The sequence below is a fragment of the Mobula hypostoma genome, chromosome 1 (assembly GCF_963921235.1).
Source record: "Mobula hypostoma chromosome 1, sMobHyp1.1, whole genome shotgun sequence".
Classification (NCBI taxonomy): domain Eukaryota; kingdom Metazoa; phylum Chordata; class Chondrichthyes; order Myliobatiformes; family Myliobatidae; genus Mobula; species Mobula hypostoma.
The window spans coordinates 16,314,082-16,337,361 of NC_086097.1; the positions used below are offsets into that span (position 1 = coordinate 16,314,082).

A 23,280-nucleotide genomic window follows, 5' to 3' on the forward strand; every position below is an offset into this window, starting at 1 on the left:
GAGCGTCTATCAGAAGTCATGGGGGTAGTTCTAGTGCTTGCTTCTTTCTGGCTGGTCTGTTTTAGATTTAGCTTTGGGGTCATGGGGTGGGGGTGGTGGGAGGGGCTTCACTTTTTGTTTTTTTCTTCTTGGGCTACTTATACTACCGAAGCATTGGTTGCGTTCTCCTTCCCGTTATCTCTTGTTTGTTCTGTTCCCTTTCCGGGTTCGTGGGTCGAACCTATTGTCAATCCTTTTTTTTGCGGGTTGACTTTAGGGTTTATGGAGTCTACTATTAATTTTGTCTCTTGGAATACCAACGGTCTTAATCATCCAATTAAAAGGAAAAAAGTTTTTAAAGTATTCCGGAGACTTAAAGCACATGTTTTATTCTTACAAGAGACCCATGTGCGGAGTGGGGACAGACTACGTTTTTTTTAATTTTGGAAGGGTCAACAGTTCCATTCGAACTCTAACACTAAGATTCGAGGTGTCTCTATTTTTATAGACCCCTCAGTTATTTTTGTAGAACATGATATTATTTCTGATCCGAATGGTAGATTTCTATTGGTTAGTGGTCTACTCTTTAATAAAAAGGTAGTTTTGGTTAACATTTATGAACCCAACATGGACTGTCCGGAATTTTATAAGTCATTATTTAATCTGTTCCCGAATTTGAATGAGTTTTCACTAAACTGGGACGGAGATCTTAATACTTGTTTATCTCCAGCTTTGGACCGTTCGGCTCCTTTACGGACCTTACCCAATAAATCTGCGACTTTGATTAACTCATTCCTCTCTGATTCCGGGTCGACGGACATTTGGTGTTTTTTGCATCCTCAGGAAAAAGATTTTTCTTTTTTTTCACATGTTCACCATTCCTATTCAAGAATTGATTATTTTTTTTTATTGACTCTCGTCTTACTTCTTCAGTGGTTAAATGTGAATATGACTCTATAACCATTTCGGATCATGCTCCACTTAAGCTTTCTATTAAAATTCAGGCCAATACACAAAATAATAGACAATGGCGTTTTAATTCGCTGTTGCTTCAGGACTCGGATTTTGTTAACTTTATGAATGAACAGATTGATCTCTTTTTTACAATCAACTATACAGAAGATATTTCTATGAACATCCTTTGGGATACTTTTAAAGCTTATATTCGTGGTCAGATCATCTCGTACTCTGTTGTTTTGAGGAAGAAGCTGAAGCAGGAGGAGCTGGTAATTGTGGACAAGATTAAGGAAATTAATAAGAAATATGCTACAGCTCCCTCTGAGGAGTTGTATAAACAAAGAACTGAACTTCAAATGGAACACAGTTTATTACTTTCGTCCTCGATTGTAAATCAATTAAAGAAAACAAGAAGTGAATTTTATGTACATAGTGACAAAGTTGGGAAACTGTTGGCTAATCAGTTGAAGACTAATTATACTAAATTTCAAATTAATCAGATTTATAATCAAAATGATCAACTGATATTTGATCATGCTGAGATTAATGAATCCTTTTTTGATTTTTATTCCTCCTTATATCAATCAGAGTCTTTACGAGACTCTAAGTATATGAATGACTTTTTAGATAACCTAGATTTCCCTAAGATCTCACAGGATACATCTTCTATGCTAGATACTTCCATTAGCACTGATGAGATTAAGAATGTTATTTTTTCTATGAACCCGGGGAAAGCTCCTGGCCCTGATGGGTTTACCGCGGAATTTTATAAATTTTTTGCACCTTCATTAATCCCTTGGTTATTTAGGGTTCTGGAGGCTTCATTAAAACTTGGTGAACTTCCCAAATCCTTCTATAGAGCGTCAATCTCTTTAATATTAAAGGAGGATAAAGATCCTGCTCAATGTGCATCTTATAGACCAATATCTTTATTAAATGTTGACTCTAAAATTTTTTCTAAATTATTAGCAAACAGATTAGAAAAAGCACTTCCTTATATTATTTCGGAAGACCAAACGGGTTTTATTAAAGGTCGTTACTCTTTCTATAACATTCGCACACTGTTAAATATTGCTTATACTCCTTCACAAAACATTCCTGAGTGCATTATTTCTTTAGGCGCTGAAAAAGCCTTTGACAGAGTAGAATGGCCATACTTATTTAAGGTGCTTGAAATGTTTAATTTTAGCTCGAAATTTATATCCTGGATTAAATTGTTATATCATTCTCCTATGGCCTCAGTTCGTACTAACTCTTTAAGTTCACCCTTTTTCCCTCTTTCTCGAGGTACTAGACAAGGTTGTCCTCTTAGTCCTTTATTATTTGATATTGCATTAGAACCTCTTACAATTGCTATTCGAGAATCTCCAAATATTATTGGGATAACTCGGGGCCTAAAGTCCCATAAAATATCACTCTATGTTGATGACTTACTTTTATATATTTCTAATCCTCAAAAATCCATCCCTGCTGCTTTAGATTTATTAGCACAATTTAGTCTCTTTTCCGGTTACAAGTTAAACCTCAGTAAGAGTGAACTTCTCCCGATTAATAAGCAACTTCCCTTGTATCATAACCTTCCGTTTAAATTGATTAATAATTATTTTTCATATCTTGGGATTAAAATTACTTGTAAACATAAAGATCTATTTAAGACCAATTTTTTACCCTTAATTGATCATATTACTCAACTTTCATTTAAATAGTCTCCATTATATTTAACTTTGATTGGTCGTATTAATGCAGTTAAGATGTTTATTCTGCCAAAATTTTTATATGTATTTCAGGCATTACCGATTTTTGTTCCAAAATCTTTTTTTGACAAAGTTGACTCTAAAATTTCTTCATTTATTTGGCAAATTAAAAACCCGAGACTGGGTAGAATACATCTACAGAAAGCTAAGAGAGATGGAGGTTTAGCATTACCTAACTTTAGATTCTATTATTCGGCAATTAATATTCAACATATGAAATTCTGGTTACTTGACCAAGATACACTATCCATTCCTAAATGGGTAGCATTGGAATTACAATCTGCTCAAGGTTATGCACTTGGCTCTATTTTAGGTTCTTCTCTTCCTTTTGATTTGAAATGCCACAAACAGGTCTGTAACCCGATAGTTAAATATACCTTACGTATTTGGTTTCAATTCAGAAAATTTTTCGATCTTAACCAATTTGGGCTTGCGATCCCTATTTTAGGTAACATTTTTTCCTCCCTCTTCCACGGATCATGCTTTTCAAATTGGGAAGACTAAGGGTATTTCACGGTTTTTGGATTTATTTTTAGATGGTTCCCTTATGTCTTTTGAACAATTATCTAATAAATATAACTCACCAAGAATACATTTTTTTTTAGATATCTCCAAGTTAGAAATTTCTTAAGTACTATACTTTCTTCCTTTCCAACGCTCCCTCCTACATATATTTCAGATACTATAATTAACCTTAATCCATGTCAGAAAGGTGCAACGGCTATTATTTATAATATTATTATGAAACTTAGGAAAGCTCCATTTGATAAGATTAGGTCAGATTGGGAACAGGAATTGGGTTTTAGTATTTCGGCGGATGACGGGGTGCAGATTTTACAACTAGTCAATACTTCCTCTATCTGTGCTAAACATTCCCTAATTCAATAGAGCACATATGTCCAAAGATAAATTAGCTTGTTTCTATTCTCATATTAATCCTTTTTGTGACAGATGTCAGGGGGAGATAACCTCTTCAACTCATATGTTTTGGTCCTGCCCTACTCTGGAAACTTTTTGGAGAGACATTTTTAATATTATCTCAAAGGTATGGAATATAGATATCTCTCCCCATCCTATTACTGCCATCTTTGGATTACCTAAAATTTCCAGTAATCTTTCTCCTTCAGCCCGTAGAATGATTGCATTTCTTACTTTAATGGCGAAAAGATGTATTTTACAACATTGGAAAGAGACTAATGCTCCAACTACGTTCTTTTGGTTTTCCCAGACGATATTATGCTTAAATTTGGAGAAAATTAGAAGTAATCTTTATGATTCTTCAGTTAAATTCGAATAGACCTGGAGATCTTTTATTCAACATTTTCATTTAATGTAATTTTTTTTCTCTCAGTCCATATTTATATTCCCTTATTGCTTTTTAACTGTTTTTAATGGAGGTCGGGTTTGAGGACGTGATTGTTTTAAGTTGTTTAACTCTACTTGATTCCTAGTTAGCCCATTGCTTTGCTTTTTAGATTAGTTGCACGGTGGGTTTTTTTTGGGGGGGGTTTTCTCTCTTTATTGATATATATAAAATCAGTATACTATTATATTACCTTGTTATTTTATGTTTAAATTGCACTTTGTATTAATTTTTTCTGTATTAATATTTCCTGTAATATATTATATTCTAACAGTGTATGAGTGCCTATATGGTTTACCTTTTGTGTACTAATTCAATAAAAAGATTTAAAAAGAATTCTCCATATCAGCATCATTTCCACCTTTCACAACTGCTAGAAGCTGATGGAAATCACAACAGCAAATGGTTAAAATACCCCCAAAGGCCTCATTCTTGCCGCATACACCACGAAAATACCAGTCCACGGCTTCGAAACTCTCCCTCCTAATTATGGGGCACTCATCCCAGACAATAATCCTCACATTTTGGAGTAAATTTGCAGTATTGGTGTTTTAAAGCTATGTTACAAAGGGCATCTTCATTGACTTTGAGGAGTATTTTGGATCTTGAATGCGCTGTCCTACCACCAGGCATCAATGTTGCTGCAATACCTGATGGTGTTACAACAATAGCAACACCTCCGTCATCCCTAACTTTAGTGAGGATCAAGTTGATGATAAGTGTCTTGCCCGTTCCTCCTGGTGCATCAATGAAAATCATTAAAGAGAGTCCTTTCCAAGCAGTCGCACACGTATTCATATATTTCTCTTTGCTCATTATTCAATAGGGTACTCTTTGCCGCATATTCTCAAGTTGATCTTTCCTTTTCTTCTCTGTCTCTTCCTCTCTCCTCCTCCTCTGCCTGCTTTTGCCATTCTGGAGACGTGCAGCCCTTTCATCCTTCGTCTCTTCATCTCTTCTACCATCTGTTCTTTCTCTCTGGTCCTGGAGTCGTGTGGCCCAGGCCTGATCCGATTCTTGTTCTCTCCTCCTTCTGTGCCTGTTGTTGTCATTTTGGAGATGTGCATGCCTCTCCTCCTCTCATCTTTTTTGTCCTGATTCTTTGATCCTGGAGTCGTGCGGCCCTGGCCTCATCCGATTGTCGTTCTCTCCCTCTCCTTGCCGCTTCCTGACAACGTTTGGTGTCATCTCTTGACCATAATATCCCCCTTCTCTTTCCACTCGGCATAATTAGGCTGTCCATATTTTTTTACCCTAATGCTTGATGGAGGATACGAAGCAGTAACACCAAAGCCTTCAGGATGCTGATTTTTCTTGATGATGTGGTTGGCACTCTCCTAAGTGGACGTAATAGCCCTGCCCTATTGTTGCGGTTGGTGTCGCTGCTGTGAGCATCGTGAGGCACTGCTGGGGCTGGCCGTGCGCATGCGTTGTGGTGTTGCGTCGCCATTTCCATGAAAGGTGGAATCGGCTCTGTGAGCATCGTGAGGCGCTGCTGGGGCTGGCCGTGTGCATGCGTTGTGGCGTCGCATCGCCGTTTCCATTAAAGCTGGAATTGGCTCGGGTTGTGGAAAGTGGGGCCTGTTGATTGACGAGTGAGCAATTTTATACGAATATATAACCCTGAACCTTGCATACATTCTGTAAGTTAGCGCATTTTAAGTCAATTTAATCAAAAAAAAAGTGCTGCTGTAATGCACCGTTTGGGCTAATTGGAGGTCACAAACAGAGCATGAGAATTTTAGTAGTATATACATAAGGAGTTTCAGTGGAATAAAATACTGTGGGGATGGTTTTGCCAAGTTGATGAAGAAAATTCATACTTACAATGTAAGCTAAATACTTAAATTCTTAAGTGGACAGTTTACTGGTGTTGTTTCCCAAATACATTGTTTCAAAAGTTTCCATTTCCCTGACCTTGGGTAATTAAGAGTTAGCAAGTTGTGGACATGTTGTATTGACATCAGAAGCATGGCAACACTTGCAGGTTACCCCCAGCACATACCAAGACTGTTGATCAGTGATGCAAAACAACACGTGACAAACAAAGCTAATGTTTAAATTTTCTTTAATTATCCCCTGTGGCACTATATTTGAAGCTCTACTCATTACCACAGAAATAACCTTGCCTGTGTCTTGGCCTTTGATTTCCAGTGTAAAGCAGGAAGTCTGGGAACACATCACTCCTTTCACCCTGGAACAGGATTTAAAATGGAGTAGCCTATGCAAGTAAATGGGTAGAGAATATATTTTATATGTGGGGGGAAAAGCTACTGCCATCAAATTCATTTGACACATCGCGCATCATCCACCCAAACGAGATTTCTTAAGTTTGGCCAGGCCGGGGGTCATCACCCACTATATTAAGCCGCTAGCCGAAGCAGGAGTTGCAATTGTGGGGGCTCGTCCGGGATTGATTCCGTTGGATGCTGTGTGATTAACCCTGAGCAATGAACCAGTGGGGCAGATATTTGTATTCCGGATGAATTGTTAATTCGCCTGTTAAGTACTGTTGAAGTTGCAATTATGGGCAGAGGTTTGATAAAATGGCTGGCACAGCTCTCGTTTTAATGCAGACCAGCACTGAGGTAGCTGGGTGGTGGAGATTTCAAAGACAGGTTCTCTCATTTCTGAGGAGTGAGGGGAAAGAGTGGTCGGATTTGGAATGTCTAATTAGTCCACATCCCCCGGTGAAGAGTGAGAATTCTGAGTTAGTATCCGTCCTTACTTCTCTGGTGAATAAATGGAAAAATCAGATTCAAAGTCCTAGCTATGGCAGGCTCCGCCTATTCTCTGGAAAAAAGTCCATCCCTAAAGGGCAGGAGGAGTACGAGACTTGGGCGGAGCTGCCCTCTTAGTTGTTAGATGAGTGGCAGTGCTTTGATGATGAAAAGCGACAGAGATTGGTTGAAAGTTTAAATGGGCAGGACGCTGACATTGTGAGAGCTGTCACGTTGAAGTCTCCCGTAGCGACAGCTGTCAATTATCTGCAAGCACAAGCACTGGACAGTGCTTTTGGTCCGACTGGAAGCCCAATGGAGCTCCTGGTGGGGTTTTAGAACATGCTTCAGGAGAAGGGGGAGAAGCTTTCTGCTTTTATTTTTCAGCTAGAGAGGCAGCTAAATTGCTTGCAGCGCAGAGGGGTCATTTAGGCAGCTGAGGTGGATCAGTTATGAATGGACCAGAGAGCCAGGAGCGCCCAGTCCCATGACCTGATTGCTTGGGGTCTCCGACAGTCTCGTAAGACGCGCCCCCAAAAGAAAGTAGTGACCCAAAAGAAGAATGGGAAGGTATGGATGTGTGTGGACTATAGGACTCTGAACAGGCGCACTATCCCTGACCAGTGTACGCTGGCCTGCCTGAGTGGTGCAAAGTAGTTCAGTGTGCTGGACTTGAGGAGTGGATATTACCAGATCCCCATGAGTGAGGCCGACAAAGAGAAAACGGCATTTATATGTCCCCTGAGATTTTTCCAGTTCGAAAGGATCTCGGGAGCTCCTGCAACCTTCCAGCGGATCATGGAGAAGACGGTGGGGGATATGAACTTGCTTGAGGTATTGGTACATCTGGATGACCTCATAGTATTTGGATCCACCTTGGAAGAATACGAAGTGAGGCTGCTGAAGGTGCTAGGCCGCTTGAAAGCTGAAGGGTTAAAACTTTCCCTGGACAAGTGCCAGTTCTGCCAAATGTCTGTTAGCTATGTTGGGCACATAGTCTCATGGAATGGGGTAGTTATAGACCCAGCTAAGACCAAGGCAGTTACCATTTGGCCAAGACCCCAGACTGTGAGCGCTCTGAGCTCATTCCTCAGGTTCTGTGGTTACTATCGGAGGTTTGTGAAAGACTACGCAAAATGAATCACCCTTTGAATCAGCTTCTGTGCGGTTACCCTCCCTTGGGGAAGAAAGGGAGGGGGTAAAAGGGACAGGAGAGTGGAGAGTATCTTAGCCCATTGGAGTCCTTTGGACCTAGGTGGGATGCAAAATGTGAGAAGGCTTTTCAGTCACTGAAGGAGCTGCTGACCCAGGCACCAGTGCTGGCTTTTGCGGACCCCCGATTACGGTATGTACTGCACATGGATGCCAGCTGAGAGGGTTTAGGGGGCGTCCTGTATCAGGATCAGGGCTCTGGGTTGAGGCCTGGTGGGTTTGTTAGCCAGAGTCTGTCGCCCTCCGAGAAGAACTATCCCACGCACAAGTTGGAATCTCTGGCATTGAAGTGGGCGGTGGTGGATAGGTTGAGTGACTACCTCTTGGGGCCAAGTTTGAGATGAGGATGGACAACAACCCTCTAACTTATATCCTGACCTCAGCGAAACTGGATGCCACATGCCATCGGTGGTTGGCGGTGTTGTCTGCCTATGATTTCAGCTTGAAGTACTGGCTGGGAAGCAGGAACATTGATGCTGATGCTTTGTCCCAACGGGCGCATGAGGGAACTAGACAGGGACGAGGAGTGGGAGAGCGTTCCTGCCCCTGGGGTGAAGGCCATGTGTCAGTTTGCCATCACCGTGAAGGCAGAGGAATAGGGGAGGCCAGATCAAGCAGTGGATCAATTGAGGGCTTCTGATGACACCATCCCCCAAGTTTATTGTAACCTGAATGCTCTGAAGACAAATCAGCTGCCGGAATTGAGTTCTGGGAAAAGTGGCTGCTGCTCAGCAAGATGATCCGTGCATTAGTACCATTTGGGCAGCGTCCGTGCCTCCATTACTACGAGAATGGCCTTGGTGGAGTTGAGAAAACAGATCTTATACCGGGTCACATCACCCCCAGACCGACCCCGGTGTTGCCAGCTGGTTCTGCCCGACAGTATCGGAGGATGGCGTTGAAATCACTTCATGATGATTCAGGACATTTGAGGGTGGAAGAGACCTATGGATTGCTCAGAGACCGGTTTTACCGGCCCCGAATGAAGTCGGAGATCGAAGAACACTGCAAGTCATGCATTCGATGCATACGACGGAAGACACTGCCTACGCGGGCTGCTCCCTTGTCCCATCTGGAGGGTGCGGGGCCTCTGGACCTGGTGTGTATGGACTTATGGATTTCCTGTCAATAGAACCCAAAGCCAGCAACACAGCGAATGTCTTAGTCATCTCGGACCATTACACCAGATATGCTCAGGCTTTTCCTACCAAAGACCAGAGGGCATCTACAGTGGCAAAGGTGTTATGGGAGAAGTATTTCATTTATTATGGCCTTCCCAGGCAAATACATAGTGATCAGGGATGAGATTTCGAGAGCAGACTCATCCGTGAGTTACTGGGCATGCTTGGAGTCCAGAGGTAGAGGACCACGCCCTATCACCCTCAGCCAGAGAGGTTTAACCGGACCTTGCTAGACATGCTCCGGACCCTGGAGATCAGCAAGAAGAGCAGGTGGAGTCAACATATTGGGCATCTGGTTCACAGTTATAATTGTACGAGAAATGAAGCTACTAGGTAAAACAAAGGTCAACGGGCAACCTTGCCTCGCAATATTATCTGATGTTTGGGCACAAGGCAAGGTTGTCCACTGACCTTAGTTTTGAGACTGACGGGAGTGACTTACCACTGAAGACTTAACTAAGTATGTGTCTGACATGAGAAGAGAGTTGAAAAGGGCTTATGAATTAGCTGGGGTCGCGGCTGCCCAGCAGAATCAAGGAAATAAGAAAAGGTATGATCGAAAGGTGAGGTTCTCCCAACTCCTGTCGGGAGACCGGGTCCTTATAAGGAATTTGGGGCTACCTGGAAAGCACAAGTTGGCTGACCGCTGGGTGGCTACGCCCTATGTGGTGGAGAGTCAGATGCCAAACCTATCAGTTTTCTGGGTGAAACCCGAGAATGGGAAGGGCCTGGGAAGATTCTCCATCGGACCCACCTGTTGCCCCTGGGTCAAGAGGTGCCGGTAGACCCAGAGCTCAACTTGGAGCCTACACCTAGTAAGAGGACTCTTTGGACACGCGGGGGGACTACCGGGCCCCCAACAGGCGAGGTTAGGCCAGCCCCCACCCCTGAGAGGGATACTGATTCGGAGGATGAGGACTTGGACGTGTGGTATATGCTGCCTTTCGCTAACTCCCCAGTGATTGAGGAAGAGACTCCGGCCCTTCTCCCGCTGAGTCAGGTGAAGTCGGGGGGGGGGGGGCGTCTATCTGTGGGCAGCCTGGGTTAAGCAGGACCCTGAAAGGAGAGGAAGCGGGGTCTGGACACGGGACAGCGGGCTCCGAGTCACGGGGGGCACGAGTGATAGGTTGGGGGAGGACTCACCAGGTAGACCAGAAGTATCCCCAGTAGCATCTGAGCCTGAAGAGTTAAGTAAGGAGGTACAGAGGTCTCAGGGAATTGGGAGACCACTGGATAGGCTGGCCTATGTAGCACCAGGGGAATAGGGCGTAATCTCTACCGTTTTTTGGAGCTATGTCACTGCCTTTTGCACCTGGATTGGGTTTTGTGTTTTGCAGGAAGGGTCGACTTGACGAATTATTTCAACATCATGAGGACATGACTAAATTTGGTGGGGGCGGGGGGGGGAGTGTAACACACTGTAACGATTCACTGGTAATGTAATGGCCTCTCTGTAATGTTCACTGCTGAGGTATGGTTTCTCTGTAGCAGCAATGTTTGGGTTTTGGCTGGAGATAGTAGGACTGTGGCATGCATGTTAGCCAATTAGGAGATCATTGCTCTGTCTTGTGAAGCTGGAAGAGAGATCTTCGCGGTCTATTTGCCAGGGAGAGATGAGGAGAGAAGAATGGAGAGATTTGGTAGACCGCCAGATGGGGTGGACTTGCAGTGAGGGTCCGAAGGGCAGTGACGATTGGAGGAGGTCAATGGTGGAAGATCGACCTATTAGTGAGCTCCAACTTTGCGCAACAGATTGTTTTATAAGATTGGTCCTTTTTTTCGTTTTCTATACTAACCAGACAGTCAAAGTAAGAATTATCAAGCTTAATCGTTTAATCGCATATTGTGTACTGTTTGTTATTTCGGGGTGCTGAGTTGTAACAAGGGACAACCACCCAAACAAGATTTGTTAAATTTGGCCGAGGCAGGGGTTATCACCCCCTATATTAAGCCGCTAGCCGAAGCAAGAGTTGCACATTTTTTCCAAAATAAAATACAAAAATATTAAAGATTGACATTCCATTTTATAGCAATGAACAGGAAAAATAATGAAAATATGCTGGTGCATGGTGCAGGTTGCATATCAAGTTTCAGCAATAAACTGAACATTATAGCTGCCTGAAATAAAAACAAAATATGCTGCAAAAACTCTGGTGTGGCAACATGAGTGGAAAGAGAAATAGTTAATGTTTCAAGTCAAACATCATTGCCACCAGTGGTGGAGGCAGATACACTAGTGAAGTTTAGGAAACTACTAGACAGGTATATGGAGGAATTTAAGGTGGGGGGGGGTATATGGGAGGCAGGGTTTGAGGGTCGGCACAACATTGTGGGCTGAAGGGCTGTACTGTGCTGTACTATTCTATGTTCTATGTTCTATGCATTCATCAGTACTCTGACATTTGCTGTTTTTACCATAGATTTCCAGATTCTACAGTTTATTTGACTTCAATATTAGTATCTTGTTGAGAGTTAATCCTGAATCAGTACATTACCACTGTTCACTTTCATTCAAGGTTTCTCAGTGTCAAATACTGGCAGCTTTTTGTTTGAATGGAGAGAATGGGGAGTTTTTTTTAAACTTACATTTATCCCTATGTAAATAGCTGGGAAGATTTCAGATGACTATTAATGTCATTTTCTGACTAATTCTTTCTTAAATTCTACTGACCAAGAGTCACCCAATTGTTCTTCATTTAAAACCACTGAATCAATAATCCTTCCTGCTTTACTACTCAAATATGTGCACCGATATATGGTCCCGTCAATTACAGGTCGCCCTTCTATAATCCGGCACCATTGGGGCCTGAGGAGTGCCGGATTAGCAAAAATGCCAGATTACAGGAGGATCATATTAAGCAATAGCTAATCGCCTCATTATAGCTTTAAAATATCAAAGGATTCGAAGGTTCATTTAATGTCAGAGAAATGTATACAATATGCATCCTGAAATGCTTTTTCTTCACAACTATCTACGAAAACAGAGGAATGCCCCAAAGAATGAACAACAGTTAAATGTTAGAACCCCTAAGATCCACCCCCCAACTCCCGTCCCTCCTGCGCGTAAGCGGCAGCGAGCAACAATCTCCCCTCCCCACCGGCAAAAAATAAAGCACCTCCACTACCAGCAGTCAAGCATGAGCTAAGCGATAGCAAAGACACAGACTTGCAGTTACCCCAAAGACTATATTGCACTCGCAGTTACTGAGGGAATCCTCATTAGTTTCTTTTCCTCCACTTAGTAAAATGCTTAAATTCAGCGGGTCACCACATCTGATCTGAGGTCATGGACAGAAGAGAATGGAGCGCTGGCCGGGCGATGCTGGAGGGTAGTGCGTGACTGCCGGCAGGCGGGTGAGAAGGTGGAACCGGACCGATGGGCAGGTGCTGGGCGGCCGCACCTCATGCAAGTGTTATTAATAAATTCAGGAAAACAAGCAGCCTGTCTGTGCTTACAAGCGCGTGCCAACACGTGAACCAATCAAGCTCAACCAAAACAATGCGCAGCAGATTGGTATGGTGGCCCGGAAAATTTGAAATTACAGTTGCGCGGAGAATTTGAAATCAGTGCGGATTATCGAAGGAACCGGATTACAGGTAGTCGGATTAGTGAAAGTCAACCTGTATTTTTCACTCACCAGCGTTTACCACTGGCTGAGTCTGCAGTGCAAAACTGGCTGCCTTAACAAATGCAGACATGAAACCCAGCTTCAAGTTGTGCTTCTTGAGGAAGGTTTCTTTATGCAAAGTTCTCATTTCTTGGATGTTGCTGCAAAGAAAAGAAAAACAATTTTCTTTCAACAACAACATAAACTACAAATAGTGCTGACCAGAGTAAGCTGCTACAAAATCACAGGAGGCAAAGCTCTACTAACACAAGATATGCATGAAGACATATAGATATATAAGATATTCAACCATATAAGATATTCTTGATCATCAAACCAAAGTTTAAACATTCTCCATTTTCCACGTTTCTTATACAAAAATGCCAAGCAGTGAGTGCTATTAAATATTTATAAACAGTCAGTCAATGTGGGCATTTTCCTAAAAGAAAACTGCTACGTTTAAAAACTGCTAGGTTAATACACAGTAGGGGAAAGTGAACAACCCAATTAACAGATCCACAAGAAACCAACCTAGAACTGAACAAAATCGTGAAAAAAATGCCATTTGTTACAAACAACCTAGATGGAAACAACAGTAAAAATATGTTGTAAGCATTTCTGGAAAGAATAGCCAATATTTTAGGTACAACGACATTGTCAGAATTCACTTCAAGTCAAAAGTGAAAGCAGTGTGTTCAAAAAAACATTACAAATACAGATTTATTAATAATTCCACTAGGTTAGAGCACCTAGTTTTTCAGAATTCAATTAGATTTCCAAGACATCTCTAATTGTGTGCAATCATCCTTACTTTTATCTGAAATGTTGATTACATGTTGAGCAATTATGGAACTTTCTCTGTGAATCGTATGAGCTTTTTGAAGAAAAAAAATCAAGGATAACATTACTACAAATGGAAGGTTAGACAAGAGTTTACAAGCATATGTGGAGCAGAAAGACTGAAATTAGACGGAGTTTCCTTTCTTCCCTCAAACCTCAAAAGTAACAAATACTTGGAAATGGCTTCTAAATAAACTTTAAGGTTTATAAAACTGAGATAAAACAGACTATACATTGTAGAAATAGGTCTGTCACCCCTAAAGCCTACTCCTTCATAGATATTAGCAATCTCTCCCACCTTGAGAGGTGCTAAATTTTTATTTTGTTTTGTCCTTTGTTATATGAACCTTAAGACAATAATAAATAGAATTGAAATATTTTCTGGTCTCAAGCTACACTGAGCTGCTCAATATAAAGCATCAGATCTTCTGCCTTCATTCTCTACATTTATTTTAATAAACTTATTATCAACTTTTATTTTTCACTAATGACTTTCAGCTTAACAATTGCTCAGCGCCAATCCTACATTAACAAACTACACATCACAGATCTTGTGTCACAAAATCTGGTGGCATGCAAAAGTTTGGGCACCCCTGGTCAAAATTTCTGTTACTGTGAATAGCTAAGCAAGTAAAAGATGACCTGATTTCCAAAAGGCATAAAGTTAAAGATGACACATTTCTTTAATATTTTAAGCAAGTTTACTTTTTTATTTCCATCTTTTACAGTTTCAAAATAACAAAAAAGGAAAAGGCCTGAAGCAGAAGTTTGGGCACCCTGCATGGTCAGTACTTAGTAACACCCCCTTTGGCAAGTATCACAGCTTGTAAACGCTTTCTGTAGCCAGCTAAGAGTCTTTCAATTCTTGTTTGGGGGATTTTTGCCCATTCTTCCCTGCAAAAGGCTTCTAGTTCTGTGAGGTTCTTGGGCCGTCTTACATACACTGCTCTTTTGAGGTCTATCCACAGATTTTCGATGATGTTTAGGTTAAGGGACTATGAGGGCCATGGTAAAACCTTCAGCTTGCGCCTCTTGAGGTAGTCCACTGTGGATTTTGTGGTGTGTTTCGGATTATTATCCTGTTGTAGAAGCCATCCTCTATTCATCTTCAGCTTTTTTACAGATGGTGTGACGTTTGCTTCCAGAATTTGCTGATATTTAATGGAATTCATTCTTCCTCTACCAGTGAAATGTTTCCCGTGCCATGGGCTGCAACACAAGCCCAAAGCATGATCGATCCACCCCCGTGCTTAACAGTTGGAGAGGTGTTCTTTTCGTGAAATTCTGCACCCTTTTTTCTCCAAACATACCTTTGCTCATTGCGGCCAAAAAGGTCTATTTTAACTTCATCAGTCTACAGGACTTGTTTCCAAAATGCATCAGGCTTGTTTAGATGTTCCGTTGCAAACACCTGATGCTGAATTTTGTGGTGAGGACGCAGGAAAAGTTTTCTTCTGATGACTCTTCCATGAAGGTCATATTTGTGCAGGTGTTGCTGCACAGTAGAACAGTGCACCACCACTCCAGAGTCTGCTAAATCTTCCTGAAGGTCTTTTGCAGTCAAACTAGGGTTTTGATTTGCCTTTCTAGCAATCCTACGAGCAGTTCTCTCGGAAAGTTTTCTTGGTCTTCCAGACCTCAACTTGACCTCCACTATTCTTATTAACTGCTATTTCTTAACTACATTACAAACTGAGGAAACGGCTACCTGAAAACGCTTTGCTATCTTCTTATAGCCTTCTCCTGCTTTGTGGGCATCATTTATTTTAATTTTCAGAGTGCTAAGCAGCTGCTTAGAGGAGCCCATGGCTGCTGATTGTTGGGACAAAGTTTGAGGAGTCAGGGTATTTATAAAGCTTTGAAATTTGCATCACCTGGCCTTTCCTAATGATGACTGTGAACAAGCCATAGCCCTAACAAGCTAATTAAGGTCTGAGACCTTGGTAAAAGTTATCAGAGAGCTCAAATCTCTTGGGGTGCCCAAACTATTGCATGGTGCTCCTTTCCTTTTTTTTCCCCACTCTAAAATTGTACAAAACAAAAATAATACATTAATCTTGCTTAAAAATGTTGAAAAGAATGTTTCATCTTTAACTTTATGACTTTTGGAGATCAGTTCATCTTCTACTCACTTAACTATTCACAGTAACAAAATTTTGACCAGGGTGCCCAAACTTTTGTATGCCACTGTATCATTAAACTTTCAGAAAGCTCAGTAGTACGATCTACACAAAATACTTAAGCTCATTGCAGAAGTGTGCTTTTGATAATAGTGTAGTAAACCCAATAAAAAGCGGCTAAATTGCAACCCCCTGAAAAACACAGAAGCAAGAAGTGAGTTTCGATGCACCCTAGCTGAGAAACTACGGGAGTTGGAACCTTGTCTGAGTTCAGAAAATACCATGGAACAACAGTGGACCTATATCAGCTCTGCGCTCTATGAGGCAGCAGCCCTATCCATCGGTCATAAGAGCAAGAACCACCAAGACTGGTTTGACAATAACTCAGACACCATCCACAACTTGCTTAAGGACATGCACAAAGGACACCGGGCAACTTTAGACAACCCGTCATCTACCAGTATCAGACAGCATTGGCAGGCAGCTTGGAGGAAAGTGCAAAAGGCAGTACGGGCCATACAAAATGAGTGGTGGACTGAAAAGGCACATGAAATCCAGTCCTTTGCCAATAATAATAACATGCATAATTTTTACAATGCTGTCAAAACCATCTACAGCCCAATAAATCAATGTGTTACTCCCCTGAAAACAGCAGATGGTCTAACACTTCTGAAGAATCAGAATACCATTCTGCTGAGGTGGGCAGAGCATTTTAACAGCCTTCTGATGCAGACCCCACCATCCTGGACGAACTGCCTGAACTTCCTCCTATCCATGACCTCAGTCTACCACCAACCTTCCAGGAAATTCTGTCAGCTGTCCATTCCCTTAAGAACAAGTCCCCTGGCACTGACAATATCCCTGCTGAGTTACTGAAGAACGGAGGGTACATGTGTATGCGTACCCTCTACCAGTACATCACCAAGGCCTGGACTGATGAGAACATCCCACAGCAATGGAGAAATGCAAACATCGTTGTCACTTATAAGAACAAGGGTGACAAGGCCATCTGCGGCAATAGTAGGGGCATATCACTCCTTTCTGTTGCTGGAAAGGTCCTGGCTAAGGTGATGCTTCAAAGACTCATTAGCAACATCACTGAGTCAATGCTGCCGGAATCGCAGTGTGGACTTAAGAAGAACAGGAGCATGATCGACATGATCTTTACAGCCCGGCAGTTTCAGGACAAGTGTCAGGAGCAACATCAGGACCTATTTATGGCCTTTGTCAACCTCTCCAAAGCATTCGACACTGTGCAAAGAGAGCTCTTATGGGATGTCCTCCTTAGGTTTGGCTGTCCCAATAAATTTGTTAACATCCTCTGCCAGTTCCACAATGGGATGACTGCTCGGGTGACCATAGGAGGACAACAGTCCAAACCCTTCCTTGTACACACAGGGTTGAGGCAGGGGTGTGTACTAGTGCCAGTGCTCTTTAACATCTTTCTCTTGTGTGTTACCAAGCCTCTCCACAACAAGATTGAAGACAGCAGCAGTGTGGCAGTGAACGTCAGATTAGATGGCAACCTCTTGAACATCAGGAGGCTCCCCGCAACCACCAAACTCCATAGAGAGCGGGTCCTGGAGCTGCAGTATGCAGACAACTGTGCTCTTGTGGCCCATACTCCGAAGGATCTTCAGACTGTCCTTGCTGTGGCGGAGAGCGTACAGCAGGATGGGGCTGTCAATGCCACCAAGACAGAAGTGGTTTGCCAATGGAGTACCGGTGTCCCACCCACTCTACCTACCTTCACTGGTGGTGATGAAAAGCTGACAGTAGTGCCATCTTTCAAATGTCTGGGGAGCATTCTCTCTGCGGATAGCAGCATTTTTGACAACAATATCCAGAGCCACATTAAACAGGCATCAGCTGTCTTTGGGAGACCTCGGTGTAGAGTCTTTCAGAACAGGAGCCTTCGTCCCTCCACAAAGGTCGCCATATACCAAGCAGTCTGTGTCACCACCCTCCTTTATAGCTGTGAAGTTTGGGTAATCTACAGCCGTCACATCAAGTCCTTGGAGCGCTTCCACATAAGCTGCCTCCAGCACATCCTGGGAATTACCTGGCGTGAGCGGGTGCCTCACACTGAAATACTTGTAAAGACCAACTGAAGAAGTATTGAGGCCAATGATCACCCAGCGTCAGCTGCAGTGGCTGGGGCACGTGATAAGGATGCCCCCATGTCAGCTACCCCACAGAGTGCATATGGCCAGCTACATCATGGTCAATGTTCAGCTGGAAGGTCGAAGGAGCACTATAAGGATCAGATGAAGAATGCTTTAAGGAAGTGCAAGATCAGACCCGAGGACCTGGAGGATGTTGCTGCTGACCGTACCACTTGGTAACAGCTGTGTAGGGACGGGGTTCGTGTTCTGGAGATGGAAAGAACAACCAGAAGACAGAAGAGAGTCAGGAGAAATGCAGCCATGGTTGCCACCACTACCACATATACATGTCCCACCTGCAATAGAGCTTGTGGGCCGAGGATAGGACTGTATCTATGTACTACTAAAACTCTCATGTTCTGTCTGTCTGTTTGTCTGTTTGTGACCTCCAATTAGTGCAAACGGTGCATTACAGCGGCATTTTTTTCGGCTCAATCGAATTAAAATGCACTAACTTACAGAATGCAGGCAAAGTTCGGGGTTATATATTCGTATAAAATTGCTCATCCGCCAAAAGTCAACAGGCTGGCTTTCACCTGAGACCCAATCGGCCATCATGGAAATCAGGACGCGACAGCCCGACGCATGCGCACGGCCAACCTCAGCAGTGACACCTACCGGAGCAAAAGGGCAGGGCAGCTCTAATTCGAGGGGTCACATTCTGCTAATCATCATCAGCATGTGCAGGATTGGAGCAGATCTAACTGCCACCCGTCAATAAGAGATAATTAGATCTTTGTAATGACATACTTCGAGACACCCATAAAACCCTTTGCTACAGTCAAAGGACAACGGTGACTATATCACATCCATTTAGGAGAGCGCCAACCATATCATCAAGAATAATCAGCATCCTTTGGTGTTAGTGCTTCGTATCTTCTATCCAGCATTAGGGTAAAAGAAAAAGGTCAGCCTAATTTTGCCGCGTGGAAAGGGAAGGGGGACATTATGGTCAAGAGATGACACCAAACGTCATCAGGAAGCGGCAAGGAGAGGGAGAGAACAAGAATCGGATGAGGCCAGGGCCGCACGACTCCAGGATCAAAGAGTCAGGACAAAAGAAGATGAGAGAAGAACAGACAGAGGAGGAGAGGCATGCACGTCTCCAGGATCAGAGACAAAGAACAAACCGCAGAAGAGATGAAGAGACGGGGAATGAAAGGGCTGCATGTCTCCAGAATGACAACAAGAGGCACAAGGGTGGCAGATAAACTAGAAATGATGCCATCAAAAGTGTCCTTCGTTAAATGAGGAGCAGCTATATTTGCTTTGCTACACGTTGTTCTTCTTTAATAAACTGAGGTTTTCTTCTTCAATTTCCAAAGCAAAGCGATACCAATAGCATTCAGGAAAATTTAATGTTCATTCTGGTCACATCAGATTGCACTACCCTTCTCTCAAAGGGTGCCCCAACAGGTCACCCCGTTGTCTAGTAGTCAAAGATCTCACCGTTAAAGGAGTGGACGTCGTCATTGGATTTCGTGGACAACCGAAGAGTTCATTATCACCTGAATGCCTTTTATAATTGTTCAGGACCCTTACTTTTTTATGTGGCTGCACGGAAATTAGCTTTAGGCTTTCAATGAACATATAGTGACTCCAGCACTGCAATTTCATTCCATCTCACCCAAGCAGAATCATTCCTTTTTTGTTTCCTCTGCCCCACAGCAAATTGCACTGCCCTTCACATTTTCAGACTCAAAGAGAACTTGTGTCATTACACTGATGACAGTTGTGATACACCTTTACAACTCATGATTTTATTTCTCCTCCCTCACCATCTGCAGGGCACAGAGTTAGCAATCATTAAACTGTTCAGCCAACTTAATACTATTTATTTGCAAAACAGACACCCTGCAATGCAAGAAAAATGTCTGGTGGTGGGGGAGGGGCAACTGAAGATGGCAATCTGTAATATCACATTATATTTAAGATTATGGGAAAAAACTAATCCTCTATATCCATTACAAGAGACTTTATTTTACAGATCAATAGAATCAGGTACACCAACCAAGTCATGATTAAAATCTAGATTTGTCTATATAATTCAACTACCTGAAAGACTCTTTATATAGGCACACAGTCCTATGTGGGAGGGAGGCAAGTATGAATGAACCCTGAAATTTCTGACATACATAAATGATATTGAGAACCTATTCAACTATCAAACACAATTTTGATAAGATTTTTATGCCACTCGTACACAGCACAATTTCTAATGGATGTACAAATGTCACATCAAACCGTAAGAGTGAGGACTGGACAGAGGCAGCATGGAAATCCCAGACGACATTCATGGAGGTTTTTATCCTCTCTTGGCTCAGTAGGACATAGAAATAGAATTCTGGGAAACAAAGTCCTCTCATTTCAACAGTTTTCATCTGTCCAAAAAGATACACAGCTTGGCCATGCCATAAATCATGAATTTCTAACCACACCCATAAGCAACAACAAAGAATTGGTATGCTACAAATGCAGAAAAATATGGACCTGCTGGCCTCACAATGCGGTGTTGAAAAATTTGATGCTGCTGTTTCACATAAATGGTGCAAAGGTGTTCCAAACAAAGTGAAATCTATAGAAGGCAGAGTTCCCTGCAGAAAGTACATGTGTTTTCTCACTGGTTAGATATTTCAAATAAAACTAGCAATGAAAGAGTTAAAAGCCAGTGAAAGTGGATAGTGTGCTCACTGACCAAATAAAAGGCATCTATATCTGTGTTTTCCCCTTAACCCTGTTTGTTTTCCTGCACTTAAGCTCATTATATCTAGGATTACTTAACTAACACTATTATGCATCCCCAAGATGCAAGAACACAAGAAAAGGAGCCAGAAATGATAAAATCTTTTAGTCTAACAATATCAAAATTCCATTGCCTCATCATTAAACTGCTTTTATTTGAAGACCGAGCTTCTCCCTTGGGGGTTTATCTCTCTCCTTCATCTCTTCCCTCCTTCTCTTCAGTCTCCATGCAGATGTTAGTCTTACAAAATGCATTCTTCACTAATCTGTTTAAATAGGTTGTTACACAACACGATCCTGAAGAGCTGTAACCAAAACTGGCTTATTAGACCCTTAAAAGAAATGCTAAAAGCATTATTTCTAACACAAGAGACAAATATTTTCTCAAATTAACATGGGGCAGTCGGTGCAACTGACAACAAAAAGCACTTTAGGAACAAATATTTACACGTTTGTCATTAAGTGGAGATTATTTTTCAGTTTGGCATAGGGTTTACAGACATTGGAAGAAAATTCCCTAATTACATTTCAAGATGTAGCAGAGTTACTTTCAATTTAAAGCCAACACATTGTCCTGTAACCTTCTGTGTACAACCTTTCCACAAGACTCATAGGAAGACAAAGGTCAAGAAAGGGGAGAGAAGAGGACACAGCAGCAAAATTGGGGAAGACAACACTGTTGTGCCCTGAAATGATAAAGCATGGATTTGATACAATGATTAACAATCTACAACTGTTAACCTCAGCTATTTCATGAGACCACAGAAATAATGGAGTGTCCCAACAGCATCCAGCCGGTCACATCAGCAAAGGTTAAGCTGGCTATGAACAGTTGAAATATGAGGTATCAATGGGTGTAAAGGTATAGACACATCACTCACTACCACTCTTGCCCTTCAACACTGGATGACAAGTTTTCTACATCTGCTTCCAGAAGCAAAACATAAAAAGGTTTTAGCAGTTCTGGCTAACACTTATTGAAGAGTCGCAACGTACTGGTACTGAGCGTCAATGTGAATAGTGCAATGGAATCTCACAACTCCAATATTCGAGAGGTAGGAAAATTTCCTGTGTTTAACACAAGTCAGCAATGAATCATACAGTAAACACTAGGTTTTCTCATCAAACAAATAAGCATATCAAATAAATGACAATTACAGCTATATGCTTATACCACTGATGATGATTGTAGGTACAGAATCCATCTTACCTCATATCAATCTCATTAAATGTCGTCAGCATGGCACAAGTATTCTGAGCCTCCTTTAGTCGCTGTGCAATTCGCTGTCGCATTCTATTCATTTTAACCTAATAATTTGAAAGTTATTTACTGAATTACTCCATTTTAATTAATCAACAGCTTGCACATGCAATAGAGCAACTTTCCTGATCTATTTCATCCCATGTTGCTTCAAGGGAGATGTAACAAACAAAATTTGATACTGCATCATATAATATCATTAAGGCAGACAATCAAGTGCTTAGTAAAATAAGTTTTATGAAGCATCCCGAAAGAGAAAAGATATGGTGCATTCCAGAATTTAGAGCTAGTGCAGGGCCAATGCAGGTGAGAACTGGAGGGTTGCAAGGCTGGAATTAAGTACCAAAATTGGCAGGCCAAAGGACATGAAGAGAACTGCAAAGAATGTCAATAGAAGCCAGGACACACAGATGTGATGTGAACTGAGACTTCATCATGTCAGGATGTGAGCCTTGTTGGCTATACTACCGTCTCCTGCTTATTCCTAACTGTCTGTGAGAAAATGGTGGTCAACAACCTTCTTGAATTCCCTAGCTCTTTCCATCAATCAAAGTAGTTTTAGTTACAAACATCCAGGACTTTAAGTCAATGATGATAAAAGAACAGTACAATGTTTGCAAAGTCAGGGTGGCATGTTAAAAGGAGGAAAAATTACAAATGGAGGTGCTATGCTCCCAAGTGACTACAGACCAACCCTTCTTGCTGGTAGACACTGTGGGATCACCATATTTCCATATTACAAAGGAAGCTATTTCAATCATCGGCTATGCCACTTTGCAGAATAATCCTATTTGCTATTTCTTCTCGAAACCTATGCACCTTACATTCTCATTAACTCATCCCAGGTTCTGCCGCCATCTGCACAAACCTATCAAGACTAAATAACCTTTCAATCCGCATGGCCTGGAAAAGTGGGAGAAAAATGGAGCACCCTGAGGGACGACTTGCAAACTCCACACAAACTGCAGAGGTCAGGAGTGAATCCAAGTCGCTGGAGCAGCAGCTCTACTAGTTTGGGAAGTGCTGCTGGAGGAACTTAATACAAGTAACAACTATGCTATTAGTGGAGTGTAAGAATGTGTAGTGTGGGAGGTGTGGCGGGGGGGAGATGTATGGAAAAAGGACAGAGAAATGAATGGGGTGCCAGTAAAATGGCTTACTTTGCCTTGGATGTTGGGATTTTTTGGGCATTGTTTGTACTGCACTTATCCGGACAACAGCATTCCATCATGCTCTTCACTTGAGCCTTGCTAATGGTGGAAAAATCAGGAAGTAGGCCATTCACATGACACCCAATTAATGTGGGCTCATTAACACAGTATGTACTTGACAAAAAAATTAGATCCTTGTCAATTATGAACCCACCAGAGCAGTAAAA

General features: G+C 42.1%; 1 protein-coding gene across 2 annotated transcripts in view; it reads right to left on the reverse strand.

The window, feature by feature from the left end:
* The window catches only part of dlst (dihydrolipoamide S-succinyltransferase), a 64,434-nt gene that overhangs the window by 13,884 nt on the left and 27,270 nt on the right, over nucleotides 1-23,280 (reverse strand). For both annotated transcript variants that reach the window (XM_063043922.1, XM_063043913.1), the window contains 2 exons: nucleotides 21,852-21,949; nucleotides 12,805-12,935 (listed from right to left, as the gene is read on the reverse strand). In XM_063043922.1, the coding sequence (XP_062899992.1) occupies nucleotides 12,805-12,935; nucleotides 21,852-21,949 (229 nt within the window). The remainder of the gene's footprint in view (nucleotides 1-12,804; nucleotides 12,936-21,851; nucleotides 21,950-23,280) is intronic.